The sequence below is a fragment of the Topomyia yanbarensis genome, chromosome 1 (assembly GCF_030247195.1).
Source record: "Topomyia yanbarensis strain Yona2022 chromosome 1, ASM3024719v1, whole genome shotgun sequence".
NCBI classification, from domain to species: Eukaryota; Metazoa; Arthropoda; class Insecta; order Diptera; family Culicidae; genus Topomyia; species Topomyia yanbarensis.
Genome location: NC_080670.1, coordinates 62,559,510 through 62,580,469, shown reverse-complemented (window position 1 = coordinate 62,580,469; position 20,960 = coordinate 62,559,510). Strand labels below are relative to the sequence as shown.

General features: G+C 36.6%; 1 protein-coding gene across 1 annotated transcript; it reads left to right on the top strand.

The window, feature by feature from the left end:
• Positions 1–604: 604 nt before the first annotated feature.
• LOC131677774 (uncharacterized) lies at positions 605–19,159 on the top strand. Its single transcript, XM_058957807.1, has 3 exons — positions 605–985; positions 17,060–17,596; positions 17,650–19,159. Exons 1-3 carry the CDS (start codon positions 946–948, stop codon positions 18,189–18,191), a joined length of 1,119 nt encoding a protein of 372 aa, XP_058813790.1. The 5' UTR covers positions 605–945; the 3' UTR covers positions 18,192–19,159.
• The last annotated feature ends 1,801 nt before the right edge of the window (positions 19,160–20,960 follow it).

The window sequence follows — 20,960 nt, the reverse complement described above, 5'->3', positions numbered from 1 at the left end:
TTTGTTTTTTGTTTCAATGATTTTATTGGAGGGAATCATTTTATCGTACGTTACTGATAAAAGTCTCATTTGAACAATCCTATTACAATGCACCGTACAACTACGCTTGAAGATCGAGTTCGAAATTGTGCGTCCGGACCTAGGGGCAGATCACTCTAAGAATGTATAACAAATTTGCATCAACTTAGAAGAAATGCAATTTAATTTCCATTTTTGCATCAACTTTGCACTGTTTTTGTAGGATTTTGACGTCTTACACGCAACATTGCAAGCAACAATGCCACAATGGTTCTGGGTATTAGAAATCGGCTGCGAAGTCTGTCTTGCTTTACATTGGATTATAGTGTAGAAACTAGAGGATCACATCTCATTTTAAAACATTTATGATATTAAAATATATCAACGCGTAGAATATATAAATGAAACTTTTCTTCGTCTGTTTCAACACTATTTACAGCCAACGATCCCGTTGTGCGGCGATCAATTGAATCTGACATTTTTCTGACAGATAATTGTCAACGTGCTGCCTCTGACAGACGAGCCGGCATAAATACGAATCATAAAAATGCACAAACAAAAACAAAATGAATTATTCATTGCAAAGACGAAAAGTGAAATAAGTAACACACTTGACACAGACGGGATCAGTCGAGTCTCGCTAGCCAGTCATCGCACCGTAGTTATTTGCAAAAGCTGCTTCGTTTAGTTTTCGTTTGCCGTCGTCTTGTGCCATTATATCATAGTATATATATTAGTTGATTTTAGTGGCCTTTAAGTGTTTCTGTTTAAGCCGCTCAGTTGACCGATTCCACGTTGTGCTCCATTTTAATCCAATAAATTGTTTTATCTTGTTATTGATTGGTGGTTAAAGAAAATAGAAAACGGGGTGCTTATACTACTAGTACGTAGTGCTACTGTAAGTTCCAGCAACACTAGCTAAGTGATATGGATATTATGTCGAAGCCAAAGGTGCTTATACTGGGAGGTAAGATTTTCAAGGTTTTTGTTTACTTCTTACTGCAGTTCAGCCATGAAAAGCCCTTCAATAAAGTAATTTGATTTAATAGCGCATATCCCTTTGCTTGTTTGTGGATGGAAGGAATTCTTCACAGTGCAGCGTTTCTCGGTCGAACAAACAAATAGAGTAAATGTACCAGTTATGGATATAATACGCATATTATGCGTGGAGATGCCAGCGCGTTTTTTTTTCATTGTTATAATTAGCACATGCTTCTTAACATAGACATTTTTTGTTAGAAAACCCAAACATTTTAGTTTTAATTTCTAGAACACTGTTAGTATTAATTGCGATAATGTTGATTGAAGCTACCATTCCTTCAGATCAAGAGTGCAGATTTAAAGCTATTACATAGCTAACGAATACCAAAACCCAGAAATCACTATGCCCTGTATTTATCAAAATAACAAGTATATAACACGTTATTTTCGCAAATATTCTCATGATCATATTTTGAAATTTTGCACGTGAGACATATTCGTGAAATATTTCAAAACTTCTGCAACTCTTCACAGGCGCCTTGTAAAAACGACGCAAGATTCATTTCATTCTATGTTTTTCCCACTGCACATAGGTACATAGTCAAAATATCCTAAGCATCAAAATATAACAAATTATTTGCTTTTGTTCATGCGATTTATTTTCGAAGGAGAATTTGGAAAGTAAAATTAATTATGATTGAAAACCTCGTTTATTCTGAAGTAACATATCATTTACTGATTTTAACCACTTTCAGCCAATGGTTAGTTAAGGTTGGACAGAGAATGGGCAAAAATCTAAAACGAAAAAAGCAGTTTTTTCCACACCGTGTGTTAAATCTTCATAAAAACCAATCAGCTTGTGTAGAATGTTGTTACAGTACTGCTGAATGATTTTTATGAAGATCTAACACACGGTATGGAAAAAAACTGCTTTTTTCGTTTTCAATTTCTGCCCATTCTCTGTTCAACCTTAAAATAAACTATCATTTCCAGCATATTTTTTTCCAAGAATTCTTGTAAATCCAGCTGTTTACTATAGCAACAGAGAACATTCTTAGTCCGGTGCTCATTTCTAGAGATGAGCGGGTACGGGTATTTTTACCCGATACCCGACCCGAACCCGTACCCGTAGGAATCGGGCCGGGTTCGGGTTTTATCACGGTGTATTTATTAGAACAATTTTATGCAAAAAAAATCAGCATCTCTGAAACTTCGGAATATGAAAGAATGGGCTTTCCCCTTTCATTTGAAACTAAGATCAAAATAATCCGTCGGGGGGTCTAGAGCAACTTTTTTTTGAAGTTTTTTTTCGTAACAATATAGGTTTTACTACTGGAGCTAGTTCATATTTCTGTCCCTAGATGGTGCTTTATACATTCGAACAACACTAAAAGTGAGAATTTGATGGAAAACTTAATTTTCTACAAGTTTGTTGGCCATTGAAAATTGATCTAAAATCATCCGGAAAAGTTGCTTAAGATTTTAACAAAGCTATATCTAAGATAGTTTCACACGAGGCCTAGTGGTTTGGAAATATGTTTTCTCGCACTTATTACATTACCAAAAAAGAATTGGGCTTAGCGGCATGAAAATATTAGACGGGATTCATTACGTTGACAATTCTAATTGACCTTCTGAAAATTAGGATGTTTGACAGAGTCAGAAAACTATTTGGTTTGTAATCTTTCCCGATAGTTTCGAAGGAACTACCATTCACCGGAAGGTATTGCTTGGTTTCAAGGGTTTGCTTACATTTATGTTTTAGAAAAGACCATACTTCGTATAATTTAGGTTATGATCGCTTAAGTCAGCTATTATAATTCCGATCAAGACGAAATGTTGGGACACACCGTTTCTAATTTAACGCAAACCACAGCAGTAACTATCCAAATTAGTGGTTAGCGTGAAACGATTTATTCAATTTTTCTCCGCATAGCATATTGTGGCAGTTGGATTTTACGGCCATTTCCTATCAATTATGGGAGATATCGTTACTAAATTGATCCTAGATTATGCGAAAAGCATTACTATTGAAAACAAAATATGTTATGAGTACAACAAAAACCTTATATACATAGAAGTATATAGAATATATCCCAAAAAAGATTATCTTGATCCAAAGACTCAAAGTTTTTTGTTCACTGTTTGTCACATTGAGTTAATTTTGAAAATGGATAATCAGCGTTCTTAACCATGCGTTGCAATGAAATCCGCGAAATATTGCAATGGTGCGTTAAAAGTTTCATTGAGTTTGTTCGAATATAAAGGTAGAAGTTCAGGACAAGTGAATTTTATACGAAGATGTCAATAGAGTAGGAGATTCATGTAAGAATAGTTATCAGTCATCCCTGAGAACAATCGAAAAAATGAAAAAGAAGGCATACATCATTGCAAAAGCTGTTTCTGCGGAAGGAATCGCTTACCATCACGAAAAAGAATATTAGTATCATACTAGTTTTGTCAACACTTATCTAAGACTTTTCATCTCAAAAATATTAATGGTGCCCTGTATCAGGGAATTATAATTTTCAGCTGAAAGACTTTTCAAGCTCTCAAATTCCGCTGAAATCACTGTTGAACTAAACACAACTATTTGGCAAATAAAAAAAGTGCTTGTGAATTAACAAACCACTAGGTCTTCTGTGAAACTAACTTAGACTTAGAATTCGTTAAAATATTAAACAACTTTTCCGAAAAATTTCAAATCGGTTTTTAGTTGGTAACAAAGTTGTAGACAAATAAATAATCTATCAGATTCTCACTTTTAGTGTTGTTCGAATGTCTACAGCACCATCTAGGGGTAGAAATATGAACTAGTTCCATTGTAAAATCTATGTTTTCACGAAAAAAAACTTCAAAAAAAAAAGTTGCTCTAGACCCCCCGACGGATTATTTTGATTTAGGTTTCAAATGAAAGGGGAAAGCCCCTTCTTTCATATCCTGAAGTTTCAGAGATGCTGAATTTTTTTGCATAAAGTTGTTAAAAAAAGACACCGTGATTATCACCGGGTACGGGTCAGGTCGGGTACATTAAAAAATATTTATTCCGGGTACGGGTCGGGTCGGGTTTTTTCGAAAAATTGTGCATTTACCCGTTTTTGAATGTTTGGATGACTTTTTCTGCCGAAATTAAAAATGTTAACTTATCCTCATATAAAAATATTAAAACAAGCATAATTTTCCAAACATTTGACATTTGACAAACATTTTTGACAAACATTCGTCCTATAGGTGAGCGTGTATCGAGTGAACGAGACTATCCATAGATTTTGAAGAGATAGTTCACCATTTAGAAAAGTTCGTTTGAAGTATAAAACAGGGAAACATTTATCGCTTTTTGTGAAGTTTCTCGAGCATTTTTGAAGTGTTAATATTGTAAATTTCCTTCATTTTTCCACCATTTAAAAAGAAAAACAAGTGCATGGGAAAGCTATGTTGTGCATGACTTCTATCGATCAGTTGAAGGAAGATAGTCTAAATTCACCACCAAACATCTAAAATGTAGCTTTTTTATGGCTTTATTGCCAAAAATGTTTGGTGTTACTACAAAAATTTATAGATAAGTTTAATTAAGAAGCAATGTTCACATGTATATGCGTACTAGACTGGTTCAATTTTTGACTTTTAACTCCACCAAGGTCTACTGATTCCTTTTATGGCCCTTAGTAATTGTGCAAATTTTGGTCTGTTCGAAAATTTACTAAAACAAGTCTCATGTAAGCTCAAATATATCCCGATTTACAGTAAAATTGTTTCGGAAAAAATGTTCTCACATCACGGATGTAAACATAGGAACTTTGTGATTTTCACCCAATCACACTTTCGGCCGAAAAAAAGCTTTTCCACTTGAACGTTTTCGTATGTGTTGAATTGAATATTCTTAGAAAGCCATGCACAACGTCACGAGAAGCCGCCAAAAAGCTTTTGCTTCAAACCTTTTTCAAATCGTCTATTGGCTCGACGCACAAGCTCAACCATCTGGTATTCACGTGAATGGCTCCCAAAATGAGCAGTCGCTGATGCGCAAACGTGATTTTGCTGGAGCTTTAAAGGGTGATACTAGATTGACGCGAGTTTTAGAAGGTTAACAAAGTCGTGGATGTTTTCAATATATTTGAAAAAAAGGTAATGAAAGAAAAATCAATCTCAACTCGTGGTCATCGAATCCCGCGCACGCAATTTACCAGTGCGGACTAGGATTCTTTCCCTTGCTGGCGGGGCGTTTTCAGCATCCCTGATAATACATGTCATCATTCCATCATTGAATGTGAAATGATCCCGAGAATTATTGGCTGAAATATTTTATAATCTAATCTTTGGCTTAAAATTTATGTAAGGAGTTTCTCTGTTACATAAGATTCTAAAAGAAAATGGATATCATTTCCGCGTTCAGCGACCCAAATTTGACATAGAAAACGGTTTTTTTCTTAGCTTACTACAATCATCCCAAAATTGGTAAACTAGTGTAATAGGAGAGCTCGGGCCTAGTTTGTGGAAGGCGTAAATTGGCAGAGTTCCTTTGGTTTCTTTTGTGTTGGACATGTCTCATTTTTTACAACAAATTATGTAAAATATGGTTTCATATGTTGCATTTCATTTTGCTTTGGAAAAATCATGAGTGACAATTTTCGAACGTAAAAAAAAACGAATTTCCTTACTTTTGTGGAGTTTGTGTTATTTCCGGTGAGTTTTATTCTAATACGTGAATGATAATATTTCACAATAGTGCACAATCTACTTAAATAAAAGAGATGAAAAAAGAAAATTCGGCCAACTAGCACCGGACTTCCCTATTCTTTCTAATCAAATAGGTTAAAATCATTTATTGAAGATCGGGTTCGGTTTTTCATTGATTTTTATTTGGGTGCGGATCGGATACGGGTTCGGGTCGGGTTCGGGTTCGAATTTTTTTTACAGGTCCGGGTACGGGTTGGGTTTTGTATTTTTATAAAATCCGGGTACGGGTCGGGTTCAGGTAAGCTTACAAAAATAATATTCGGGTTCGGGTCGGGTCCGGGTACGAAAAAATCCATACCCGCCCATCTCTACTCATTTCGTTGAAAACCTTTAAGAAATTCAATATTCATCGTAAGTGCTACTTTGGCTGAAAAAAGCCTTATGTGTAGCGTCGTATGATTCTTGGGCCCGAAAAATGTGTGGGTGATCATATAATTTTCAAAAGGACGCATCATACTGAAGGGCTTTAAATCTATATTAGCACTGAACAATTCATCTCTTTAGTATAATTTATCTAAAGAGATTAGTTTTTAGGCTATATTTTCATAATTGTTCCATAAAAAACACAATTGTTCTCAAATAGGGATTTATTTTAGGATCATGACACTTAAACCTCGTTTTTCTCACTTCGAGCTGAATATCAGTTTGAATAAGTACTCTTGAAATACTCAATTGAACCATTCAACCTCAAGAGAAAATTTGTAATATCATCTAGGTAACAATGAGAGATTCTCTCTTTATTTTCCTTTCCGTTAATATCTCGGGCACTTTTGCGATATCTCGTGGACATCATAGACAATTTCACCACCTGGCAGATAAAATGGGTGCCATAGTTTCTTCTTCTTATTCATATTTAATTGTAAAAATAAAATTAGCACGGATAAAAAATGCATCTGAGGAATATTTCACTGCCTTTAGTCGCGAAGGAGTGGGGAGTAGGGAGGGAACAAAAGGGTTAATTCCAAATTTATGACATTTGTGCATAAAGAGGCACATACCTAACCTGAGTGAAGTTGGGTTTGTGTGCTTCAGATTCTCCTCGTAAGTAACTGACAGACTGACTGGGTCGTTAGTTAGCTTCTGCTCCGATAGTCAGGCTGCAATCAAGGCCCTTAGCTCAGACAAATCCCGATCCAAGCTAGCGATCGCGTGCCGAACCCAAATCGAAGAACTAAGCATTGTCAACACTATCTACCTTGTCTGGGTGCCCGGACATTGCGGTATTACTGGAAACGAATAGGCTGACGAATTGGCCACGGCAGGTTCAGCGATTGACTTAGTTGGTCCTGAGCCCGCGCTGCCAATTTCGACAAGTTGGATAAGGGAAAAAATACGGTCCTGGGCTTCGTCCGAGCACCGCAATAATCGCAGAAATCTACAAACGTGTCGCCAAACAAAGGCGTTTCTAGAACAACCATGCCCAGTGGTTTCGAAAAATCTCCTACATTTTTCGAAGCTCCACTGCAGCATGCTGACCAGGGCTTTAACCGGCCACTGCAAACTCAATTATCACATGGCAACTTTTCAGCGCGCTGAGTCTTTTTCATGTGATCTTTGTGAATCCGACTACGGAACCTCATATCATCTGATATGCAACTGTCCAGCGGTAGCGCAATTGCGATTTCGAGTCTTCAGCCGTTTTTATATAGACGAAACCATGTTTGGACGACTGAAACTCAGATACATACTAAAGTTTCTTATCCAATGTGGCAAAGAGCTTTAGGCTTATTCGCAGGCAAGTTGAACTACTTGTGAGTTTAACCTACCTGTTGTTTATTTTTGTTTTGTGCTGTTATTTTTCACACCATTCCAATTCTACTTACCCACACCTCCTTGTCCTTTCCTTCCGCTCAGGAAATGATGAAAACACACGGCAAGGCACAAATCCCCGACTACATACGGGGAACGTGCCATTTAAACCAATATATTCTGATTCCTGATAGTCAGACACTGAATCCAAAAATGACACAACTTTTGTGCAGGAATGCCACATTGAAATCAACAAACTTAGAATTTGATATCTTAGTAAAGTGAGATTTTTTAGCTTATTTTCGGTGAAATATTTTCCAGTATCAGATATGCAACGTCCCTTTTACTGAGATCTCAGCCAAAAAATTGTTTACTGAAATCTCAGCTGTTGAGATTTCGGCAAAAGATGCGAAAACAGCTGAGATTCGGCAGAAAAAATTAAGTTTGTTCGCTTTTCTATAATCATTATTAGTCAAACCGCAGCAACTGTGGAAATTTCAAAACTTTGTCCTCATACACTAAACATCCTTGTTAAGTTAAATATAACAAGTGAAAGGAAATTTAATAATGGCTCCTGAAAAGTACGATTTTTACACAGAATTAGATGCCTAGCTTACGTTCTGCAGTAAATAGAGGCCGGGAGTATGTCCGTCGGTAAATGATTTGGTCTTGGAAGTCCGAGAGCATCTATATCAACTCACAAAGCTGTTTGCTTCCGTGCGTTTGGTAACATTTTTTGATACTTTCTTCTCATGTGTTTAAGTCTCTTTGAAATATTTCAGATTTAAAACATTTGTTCTTCGAAAACACGTTGCAGCAGTACTTTTATGTTTGTTGGCGACGGACATAGCGTAGTTGGTAATTCAATTACCTTGTACGCAGCTCACCTGGGCTCGATTCCTAACCCCGCACATAGGGTTAGAATTTTTTCTAAAGAGATTTTTCTAGCCCGAAAAGAGGCGAATGATTATAAGGTTATAACCGCTATAATCCGAATAAAAAAATACTTTTATAGAATTTACAAGCTCATTGTTATTGATTACAAAACTTTCACCTATATCAAAATTATGGTCGTTATTTTTTCTAAATTTGCATTTTCACATTAGACTAATTTATGTATGGCGCCATTTTTTGATATCATTACTTCATATTGAGTCACCATAAGCTTTCCAAAAGTCAAATCACACGAAAATAAGAAAATAAAATCATGAATACTGCTTGTTTGATTTAAAATCTAAGTCAAGGTCATGATACAACAATAAACAAAAAGGTACATATTTCGAATACCGTATGGTTTTAATATCTTTATCCAATAGTTGATTTTTAGAGTGTATATTATTATTAATCGCAAAAAATCAACGTTTAAAATATCCTGACTTTCTAGTAAATTTTTTTTTAATATTTTCATGACAGATATATTTTCTACAATCGCAATAATACACAATTCAAAATATTTAACTTTTTGAGTATTGTTTTACCAATTTTTATCGGATGATAGCCAATTGTACTTATCGCTAGACTTGATTGATACACAGTTTTATTGAAAAAACAATTCAATACATTCTAAAAGGACTTCCAAAGAAATTTTATTTCAATTTGATTGCTTATTTTCTAGCGTACCTCAAGCATACACCATGTATACCGTCAGCTTACCACAGAGCTGGAGTAAATTGACGGGATTTCCACGTCATATTTTATGAATAAGTGAACTTAAAACATTGCATCAAATATATTGATGCCCTTTTATACATTTTCTATTTTTGACGAACCACTTAGATTTCAATGAGAGGCTCTCATCGTTTATTTTCTCTTCTGTTAATTATTCGGTCGCTCCAACATTTGACTCTGTAAAATTAATAAAAAGTGCTATATTGTCGCCGTAAAAATCGAAAGAGAAAATATCATTGTTAAATATGACTATGAAAGAGAGTCTCTCAATCAAAGATATGACGTTTCGAATAAAAGCTCTAGAATATACAACGAAAATTAAAAAGTCCTACGTCAAAAAACGAAGTGAGGAATGAGTGGAAGTCTAGGGGCAGATCACTCTAGGAATGTATAACAAATTTGCATCAAATTAGAAAAAATGCATTTAATTTCCATTTTTCATCAACTTTGCACTACCTTGAACAAAAGTTTGTTTAACAATCGTCCTATGCTGTTCCACTTTGATCGACGTTCAGTTGAATATAGGGCTAGTTTTTGTAGGGTTTTGACGTCTTATACGCAACGCAAAATACATTGTACGCAACGCAAAATACATTTTGAATTTCTATTTTGATGGAAAGAAATGCATTTAATTTCGCTGATTTTTCAAAATGCATCACAAGTGATCTGCCCCTAAGTGGAAGTCCACATTCGTCCGTAATCTTATATCAATGTTTAGCGCTCCTATGCGTTCCACTCTATATAATCAAATATACTTGGAGTTGGGGTCTGAAATTGGTGCGGTATATTCTTTAATAGGTAATCTGTTGATATAAGCATAAAAATTTCTATTTTCGATCTTGTTTTAAGCAAGCCATCAAATGTATTGCGAAGCAATAACTGTTACTATTGTCATAACTGGCTCACTTACCCTAACACATGCGAATGAGCTTGGTAGTGAACTGAAGTTTGATAGTCTGCAAGTCATCGACATTCGATACGATTGAAGGTTGTGCAAACCGAGAGCTTTAATCCTTGAAGTAGGTAGTCCACACGTATAAATACCAACACTCTGGAGATAAGAGATATGCGAAGATGTCGTCTCGAGCTGCCAGAATTTGAACCCACCAACAATTCAGTATTTTTAGATAGCATTGGGTTTGTTTCGGTGATTCGAAAAATAAACTCAGGAAAAGTTTCATGCGCTTCTTTTTTTGGTTCCGGTGACAAACCGGAAGGACTTTTTTTGTAGCGGTAGGATGACAGTGCTAGAACAAACCCAATAGCAAACGTTTATCATAATTTTTAACACATTGCAGTATTTTCCGAGAACCGATAAAAAATTTTGCGCTATTTATTTATATCAATTTATCTTTATTTCTTCGCAATATTTTTATTTCAAGTGAATGACAAAGTGTTGAACTTATTTTCACTCTATGATAATGATGATGGTGGTCCTACCTCATTACACCACAAAAGTGTGCGCTGATCGATTTAACATGTAGAAAATTAATATTTTAAAGTACAACAAAAATAGTAAAAAAATCGCTTACATTTGCAGACACAACCTTGCCTCCAAAAGATGAAACTTGATGGAATCGAGCATTGAAATGTCATCAATTGTCATTTTCTATAATACAGTGCACGAAATAAATATACAGTGCACCATCAAAGTATTAAAATAATAGTCCTCACATTGATCACCTTCTTGTTACCCTTCTTATTTTTAAATGAATTTTTTTAAATACAACTCATACGAAATAATTATAACGTACAAAGCCGAATCAACCATTATTAATTACAAATCAGAAATCAATTGAGAACTTAATATTATTTCTATCCTTCTAGAGCGCCAATAACATCAACTAGACATCATGGTATTGATTCACCCAATTACTCCAGGGTCGAGGTGCCGTTTAATGCCCATGCTTGTTGAATTGCTGTTTTCAGCTGAAGTGCTGTATCGAATTGTCGTCCTTTTGCAAATACACGCTAAAACAAAATTCTCTATTGAGTTTAGAATTTAGTTTGAGGTAGATACAGTGTGTCCCACTTTTCTATATTTACCCTATATTTTCAGGATACCTTTTTTCCATTCAAACACACTGCATCAAGAGATATAGAAAATCGTTATAATTTAATGCCGAAGCGAATTAAACTTGTATTCAAAAATGATGGAAATTCGATTGATTACTACATGTAGTTTTAATTATTACTGGATAATTACTTGAATAAAGTATTTATTGAGAAAAAACTGCATTTTTCTTAGTGAATGCATAAATGCAGGATTTTCACTTAAATTGCCATAATAAACGAACATGATGAAAATTCGATTAATTACTACATGTAGTTTTAATTATTACTGGATAATAACTTGAATAAAGTGTTTATTGATAAAAAAACCGCATTTTTTCTTAGTGAATGCATAAATGCAGGATTTTCATTTAAATTGCCATAATAAACGAACAAAACGTACCAGGGTTTCGAAATTTAGTGTAACATCGTTTATTAGGTTTTAAAATAAACTCAAAAAAAATTTGGTGCAGTGTGTTTGAATAAAAAAAAGTTATTCTGTGCAAATAGAATACATATATGTGAAACACATTTTTTGAAATTACTAGAGAAAACGAACAAGATGCACCAGGGTCTCCAAACTTCGAGAAACATCGTTGATTAAGCTTCAAAATAAACGCTGAAAATCTGGTGCGGTTAATAATTGAATAGAAAAAAAAAGTTTTCCAAAAAAAGCAGAGTGAATGTGTAAATGTGGGCCACCGCATGTTTTTTTTTAACAAACGAACAAATCGAACCAAAACTTTCAAATTTCGAGAAACGTCGTTGATTAGGCTTTCTAACAAAAAATGAAAATTTGGTGCAGTGTCACTCTGAAAGTTTGGTGAATGGCATGTCTCAGGTCCTTGTTTAATATCGCTCCATCAGTAATCAATAATATGCCTTCAATACAATCAAGGTCATCTAAATTGAACGGTTTTTCCTTCGAAAAGATGACTGATTTTAGCAGTGTCGGATCCAGGGGGAGGGTCCTGGGGGTCCGGACCCCTCCCAATTTTTTTCAACTTGTTTAGAAATTATAAAATAATTTCTATTTTAATTCATTATAAACTCAAATTCGTTCCAAATTTGAAATTAGACCACCAAAACCGATTTTAATTAAATGAGGTTATTACATATTACGTATTGTACAATGAAAATTTCAAAATCGAAAATTCGGACCTCACCCCCCCGAAATTTGTTTTGGAACCGCCCCTGGATTTTATCTGCTAGATGTATTGGAGGGATATGTTTGATAGCTTCTATATGCCAGTAGTCGATTCCTACGAACTTTATTTTTCTGCCAAAACATGGTAGTTGAATAGTATGTTTGGAAGCAATTTAGTACATAATATGAGTCATCTGGCGACTAGCAAGTTTTAGTTCCACAACAACAAGGCGCTACAAAAAAGATTAAATAAATATTTGCTTCTATATATTCTGTTGCTTCGATATATTCTGAAGTCAATTATCCTTGAATCTATTATGAGTTTCATACAATCGCTTTTTAGATATGTTTAGAAATATTTTCAAATAAGTAATATCAAGAAGGCTGTACAAAGAGAAAACACACCTACATGCTCATTTAAAATTAATTGATATTTCGATAATCAGGAATCAGAATATTGATTGGATCGTTATGTTATTGGGAGATTTGTGCCTCGTCATGTTGTGTCATCAGTTTCCCGATGAGAAGAGAAAAGGAGACGGAAAATGAAAAATTGACAATACAATACAATCACAACACAAAATAGTTAAGAGCCTGGATTCTTTACTTCCGAATAAATAATGAAACCTACTGATAAAGCCTATAGCTCTTCACCACGCTGGGCTAACAACAATAACATATTGGAGTGGGCGTAGCGTATTGGTAAATCGATTGCCTTGTACGCAGCGCACCTGGGTTCGAGTCCCGACCCCGCACATAGGGTTAGAAATTTTTCCTAAGAGATTTTTCTAACCCGAAGAGGCGAATGACCTTAAGGTTAAAACCTCTATAATTGAAATAAAAAAAAAAAAAAAGAACAATAACATATTCATGAGTTTTATCTCTCTGTACATAGGTTCATCTTTGTATGGAGAGCCAAACATGCTTCTATGCAAATGCATTACTGCAGGGTCGTTACATATCAAATAGTATCAAATATCAAAAGGTTCCGTAATCGGATTCACAAAGATTACACCAATGGTCATGGTCGTCGAGAGCCACATCGGGCCCCAAGGCTTGTATTACTACCGGGCCCTTTTAAACCTAAGCCCTCTAGTTCAGCATGAATTAGTACCTTTTCAGTCTCCGGTTGACTCATTGCCACATCCACAAATAGCGTGCCAGACAGGTGAATTTCGACAGCTTCTTATTTCGCGCTATCCAAATCGGGTAAAATTGCCATTGTTAAGAATTTTTCAATTTGCGGGTACTCGGGTGTACATAACGATTAACAACGTAATTTAAGGTGTATTCGTACTTCGTTTGACTTCCTCGGTACTGAATTCATGTTACCACTTCCAACGATATGTTTCGTTTCGCAAAAAAAATTCTTCTGCTTGATTGATGGTCTGGAACATAATCAGCACGCTATGTCTAACATGGTGAAATTGTAGGGTGTAAACATTGGCCATTTTAAGCTCCATTTATACTTTTAACAATAAATCTTAATAAACAGAAATACAGTTTGACCACAATAGGCCACTTTCTGTTTATAATCGTCACTCATTTTTTCGACATTGTGGGTTGGAACACGCTTCTACTGTGCAGACAAAGCGACACACGGATTGATTTATTTGCTGGTAGCGGTGGAGCAGTTTTTAGCTTTTATTGTAAGCAAGATGAGAAAGTAGCAGATGCAACTCGAAATTCTCATTTAAAATTATTAAATCAAGATTTTCTATTTCTATAAGTTTATCTCGTATTGAATGCAAGAAAAACGTTTCTAATCGTAGATTTTATGCAGGTTTTGCTAAAAACAATCTGATATTTCTAACGTAGGAGCTGGTTTTGATATTCTGTAAGAATATGCAGGACCTGACAACAACATAGACACAGAACGCAGTAATCAGACGCAAATTGAACAACTGCGTGCAACCGAGTACTACTGCGCTTGGCTGAACTGAACTGATTTGATTTCTTTATTTCGCACATTATAATTGGGTTCTTATAGATATCACACGCAGCTTTGGTGAGGCCCAAAATCAAGGTTCTATCTCAACACAATGCATTTTTCGGGGAAAAATTCCTTGAACGTGTTATAAAAATACAAAAATAATCCATATTAATCGCCGGTTAATTGAAATCAGTCCACCTTCTCATCTCGCTCAGCTCAGCTTAAAATCGTTTCGCAATAGATACACGACAAAAACGGCTGCAGATGAATTGTGTTGCTATTGATTTTTGGAAATGGTATGTAAGATCAGCTACTGGGGAAATGAAACAATTACTAAACGTGCAGATTGTGCTCAATCCGGGAGAAGCTAACGCCCTGCAAATTAGTGCCTCAAACTTTAAGAAGCACAGTCGCTTGTTTCGTGGAACAACGTGCAGCACCAATGAAAGCTGCCACGTTAACATCATCCCCGTATATATCGGCTCTAGACAGATGCGCGTACATAAATGTCCCTAACGTTGTTCTTGTGGTGAGAACGCTTCCGTACAAACCAGCTCCTTCATACTCAACCATTTTTTATGCATGTACCGAAAATGGAACGTTCCATCAAACAACAGTGGCACGTACCCATGGTAGATTCCTATGCGCGATTTCTGCAAAAAAAACACTGTACCACGGAAAACATTGTCCAAAAGCAGCTAAAAGCCCGCCTACTATAACCGTAAACAGCACACTGTTATCTTATATGAACAAATATTCACTCAACAATAATCGCGTCCAGTGTCTCCAATCCAAAAACCGGCACCACCAGAAAAGAAGTGAACGGATGGATGCGTTTGTCTGTGCGCTCGTATTCCTGTTTGACTCTCTATTGCTTTCTTCGAAAATAATTTGAATTGGCTTCTCAATATTTTGTAGTGTATTCCGTCGATTCAAACAATAAAACTCGTTTTTCGACCTTGTACACAAAGTAGACAACTCCCTTAAGAACATTTGTTTTAACAAATGTCAACTATCAAAAAAAGTTTTCATTTTTTTACGCTTTCATCATATAATAATTTAATGAGGCGAGCTACTGTTACTATGTTTATTGTTCTTCTATGAATACCGGACGTGTTCGCCCATCTTCCGGGTAAAAACGCGGGGCCCCAAATACGACCCGGGCCCCAGGGCAATTGCCCTGGCTGACCCCCCCTCTCATCGGGCCTGCCAATGGTACTCGCAACGCTGAATAGTAGCCATGTGAAAATTGACTTGGTGATGTCCAGTCAGTGCCCTGACTGGAATACTTCAATCGTTCTTGGAAAATGCAACCAATTCATTTTCGGACCTCCGTCAGAAAAGTTTTGTTTGAATTCAAGCTAGGCAGGCATGTTCGAATGCAACCGAATCTTGTGTTTCATTCATATTTCCCATAGACTTCTGCGTAGCACAACTTTCAAGTGTCTATTTGATCAATTCGGTTGTCATAACTCAACGAGTGCAAATTTAGCAATTTCGGCATTCCACCAAGGGGTTCTAGGAGCACGCCAAACTCGAAGCAAGCAAGCTTTTTGTAAGCTGCTACAATGAGTAGATTTGTTTTATCCATGACTGCATCCAAATCACTTGGAGCTTCAATCGATGAAAATATCCGTGAAACCTAATCGCCAAGTCCTCTTCGAAGAGGTCCCAGTTCGTAGATTCGGTATTACGATATGTAACGATATTTAGGAAGACGTATAAATAATCAAATATGAGATATTTATAATCAAATAACAGTTCGAACTCATTCGGACGAGCTAGTTTGCAAACTCATGCGCAATACTGTCAGAGCAGAAAGTTACACCTAACACCTCTTCCTTGTTAAACCTTGCAAATGTTGAGCGATCTAACGAGTATATGCAGATTAGTACTGCTTAAGTATTCCATCAATTCGGTGCCTCTCAAATTGATATCTGAGCCACTCCAAATTATGTGATGGTCATTTGCTACACTGTCGATTATGAGTGGAAACCTATTTACGCCAGAGTATGATACAGCCCTTTATGTGACAATTACGTCGAATAACAAACGTATTTCCTGTGGACAGCACAAATCGGATGTTCATAAGTATACATGCACGAGACATTTCACGTTGATTTGTCATGCCATTTTCGCTGAAAGCTACGAAGACGGGGTTAAGTTTATTTTCAACATAGAAGTTTATTTTATGGAAATACGGTTCTTGAACCAAAGCCATGGACCCTTTTCTTTCCTGCGCAAGGCGGGATAGATTCATAATTGCTGTACATTTATGCTAAAGACTTAATTGTGCTACTCTAACCATACTGAATCAGAGTACTACACAGTTTATCACTCGCACTTATTGAACAATAACTAGAAGATACCAAACACGTTGGCTTTTAATCGCCTTTGGCGAACCCCGAAATGGGTATTAGGGCCATGACCATAATTTGAATCTCACGATTTGCGAAAAAACAAACGTCTACTGTGTCAAAGATCCGCTTAACACGGCAAGGGTAAGCCCATGACTAAACCCATGGTTGGCATATTTTAGTCCTGCCAGTCATTCGGTTCCTAGCACGGAAAAACACATTGATTTAAGGACTTCCGTTTTCAGTCGCCACTTTGGGCCCTATTCTCACAGTCACGTCACTTGGTGACTAGAAGGAAATTTTCCTCTAGTCACTAGGTGACGTGACTGTGAGAATAGGGCCCTTTGAATTGTGATTTTTAAATAGTAAATCAATATCTCTCGACTAAGAAGAACAAACATTTTCCTACCTTTACAGGATGCGGTTTTATCGGACGCCATCTGGTGGACTATTTGGTAACACACGATTTAGCAGCAAAGATCAAAATAGTAGATAAAACACCTCCGCAGATGGCCTGGTTAAACAATCGGCATTCGGAGGCATTTTCCAGTGAACGAGTAGAGTATTGCAGTGCCAACCTAATAAATGCTGGCTCTTGCCAGAATGCCTTCAGAACAGACGATCCTGACGGCTGGGATTACGTGATTAATTGTGCTGCCGAGACAAAACCGGGTCAAACTGATCCCGTCTATCAGGAGGGTATACTTAAGCTGACGATAAACTGTGCTAATGAGGCTGTGAAGTATCGTGTAAAACGGTTTGTGGAACTGAGTTCGGGAAGCATGTTCTCCAGCGAGAAGATTCCCCAGAAGGAAGACTGTCCCGTGGAACCTTGGACGATGGTGGGCAAATACAAGGCACTGGTAGAACAAGAATTGAACAAGATTGAATCATTAAAATTTACCATCCTAAGACTACCGATTTGTTACGGTACAGGAGATAGAAAAGGTCTAAGTAAGTAAATATTTGTCGATCGACGAACGTATAGTAAAATCATATTTTTGCAGCACCACGTATCATAATCGCTGGGATATACAAATACCTCAACGAAACAATGAAACTCCTTTGGACAGGCTCAATGAAGATGAACGTAGTCCACGTTGAGGACGTATGCAATGCCTTATGGGATCTAGTTCAGAATGAGCAAGCTATCGGTGAAACAATCAATATTTGTGATGATAGTGAGGCAACACAGGACACAATAAGTGACCTTCTTTCGGATATTTTCGGTATTAAGACGGACTACTGGGGCATCGTGATGTCCAGTATGACCAAGATAGATATGGCCGGGGCAATTGAGGAGATCAACGACAAACACCTCGGTCCGTGGGCTGAACTGTGCCAGAAGGACGGTGTGCTAAACTCTCCTCTCACACCCTACATGGATCAGGAACTGTTGCTACACAAACATCTCAATATGGACAATGGTAAATTAAAGAGCTTTGGCTATCAGTTAAAACATCCTACGATCAATAGGGGACATTTGGAGGAAATAATTAAAGATTTTGCTACAATGAATCATTTCCCCAGATCACTTATTGAGATCTAGTATTTTTCCTAGTATTGACAACTCAATTGCTCAATTGTGTGTGGAACAACGATGTGATATAGCATTTGCAATTTGATAATATGATACTAAATTTAACATCAAAGCATGATATATAGCGTGGGGGTTCAAAAATACAAGTATTGTGAGTAATTTGTTCGAAAGATTTGTTTTGGGTTCCTAGTAACTGCATAGCCATATTAAGTTTTTAGGTTTCTTTTAAACTGCAGTTTGACACTTGCCACAAGCTGCGTAATTAGTATGGTCAGTTTATCAAACAGACCATTAAAAATGATCGCTTTATTAATACCTCTAGTTGGAAAAATAGCGGCTATGTCATGGTTTTAAATTTATTTAATGTTTTCAGTGTTATCAATTTTGAACATATCCGATTATTTACAGCCGCGAGAGCCATTTCTATTTCCTTTAACATGTATGGAAAGCTCTTAGTTTTGGCATACAGGATGTCAAAAAAAAATAGTTAATTGATTTATTTTTTTGAATATGCACTTTAATTCGATTTTTCTACTCAAAACATACGTTATACTATTCCTAAGTTATGTAATAAAAAATATTGTACTTAAAATATTCGCTATTTTTTGGAAATGGCTGCTCAATCACCCATATTGTCGAACGGAAGACTACTTCCTAGATCATTTTGATCGAATCGGATTTTCGTTGCCATTGATATTTTTTATAGCATCTAAAGCAGTACTTAGAATGGTTGATATTACAAGGGGACCTAAAACGATTCTTTTGAATGCTTTTTCAACAAAAATCTAGACCTGAACCACCCCAACGCGAACTGGGGAGAGAAAATTAGCACTTACTTGTTAGGTATTCATTCTTGGCTTCGAATCGTATAGTGATCAACCGTATTCCTTAAAGGTAATTAGCATGTAAAACAAGTACTTCAAAAGTGTAGACAATGTGCCTAAACACTAGCAAATAAACGAGCAACTATCAAATAAAAACAATTGTCTTTAATTAAAGTTCACATATTGACGAAGAAACAATGAAACTCCAATCATTTCATCTTTGATTGAAGTTTGTTTGAGTACCTATATCATTCTCTCCTGTATTCTTTTTGGCAGACACCAGTTGGTAGAATCTTTTATCGGCGAATGCTATGAAGGGCAATCAACGATAGATAACATGTTTACCCTACGAGAAATCCTTGATAAATTTTGGCAATAATCGGTCAGGCATCCGACTCTTATGTGGCGTTGAATAGATTGAAGATGGAATACGAAGACTCAGCGTGCAAAAGAACGGAAACATCACGACAAAACCTCGCATGCTTCTTCGTTTCGCACACGAAATCAATTTTATTGGCGTCGATCGCAGAATAACGGAAGGTTTTGTTAGTCCTTCGAAAAGGATGTTACGGAGAAACCGGCTTAAGCTATCACGACAAAGAACGATGTTGCAGTTAATAATGAGGCAGTTCATGTAATGCTAACTCTAAGGTGGAAATGGATGGTAAAAACTCTATGGTTTTCGTAGATGGGATCTGTAGTGAAAAAGCGCACATAAAACTTTCTTTGGGCAAATTGCTGATTTTCTCTGTCACCCTGTAAACGCCTCATATACGTTAAGGTTCAATGGATAGTCCTGCAAAAATTTACACCGTGTACTAGATATTCATAAAACCAATCAGCGATATTGTAACAATATTCTACATAAGCTGATTAATTTTCATGAAGTTCGAACAAAAAATGGTGTGGTTTTTTCGTTTTTCCTTTACGTAGTGTGAAGTGTGCTAGTACTCTGTGTTTAAGCACTGAATACACTCCGTACTCACCAAAGCCCTTTTCCTTCGCGAAACTAGATCAAAGTATTACCACACACTAGCAGATATAGCACACGTAAACAATTTTTCGTCCACATTAACGGTCATTTCAAATTTATTTATAGGTTAAAGTGTGGTAGCATATGCGATTATGGTATCACAGACCCAGGGATACCAAGTATTTTTTGACATTGAAAATGTATTACTGCACTATCTGGGGCAGGGTGTCATTCTAAAATCTAAAATCAAGCGATGTCACGTTTTTTGCGTCACTATTTTGACCGTTATAACTTTATTTATGAACGGATTTCCGTCTTGTTATAACCAAACAATTCGGAATTAACTGAAATTATGTTTTATTGCTATAGTGCTTTTGTATTTCAATAGCAAACTATTGAAAACCAAGCAAAAATGAAATAATCTCGGAACACGTGAAAACTCTCATATATCAGAGCCGTCAATAGGGAGAACCTTAGTGACTCAAACGAACACGAAAAGTTATAAATAAATGTGCCGCGTGCCTGTTTGAATCAGTTGTTGCTCTTTTGCCAGACAAGTAACATCGTGCCTACAGCGTCTCGTACGATAGATTTGCGCACACTACGTATATATGAATGACGTCATCCTCGACTATTTAAAGAACATCATTCCTCGAGCGAACGTCGGGTCGTAAAGAACAGCAGTAGTAATCAGGCATTTTGACAATGCGCTGCGATAAGTACTGCATTTGATCACTGCGACCGCTGGGGGTGGGGACAACGACAGGTCTAGGCATCCAGTGGCTAAGCGCTCGTGATGTCTCCTTTCCATGGCTCTGATTGGTTGTATTGATTTTGCCAATGACGTCATCCTCGGATATGTAACTTTCAGCGTTGCTCGTGCGAGCTCATTCTCTGGTCGAACGTCGGAGCAGAGTCGATAGCAGTAGCCGACAGATATATGTAATGTATTTACACCGGCACACTCTCTTGCTCATTTCG

Excerpts from the sequence above, each read along its gene's own strand:
- LOC131677774 (XM_058957807.1), top strand. The coding sequence starts at position 946 with ATGGATATTATGTCGAAGCCAAAGGTGCTTATACTGGGAG. Across the intron at positions 986-17,059 it reads AAAGGTGCTTATACTGGGAG|GATGCGGTTTTATCGGACGC; the intron begins GTAAGATTTTCA and ends CTACCTTTACAG. Across the intron at positions 17,597-17,649 it reads AGGAGATAGAAAAGGTCTAA|CACCACGTATCATAATCGCT; the intron begins GTAAGTAAATAT and ends ATATTTTTGCAG.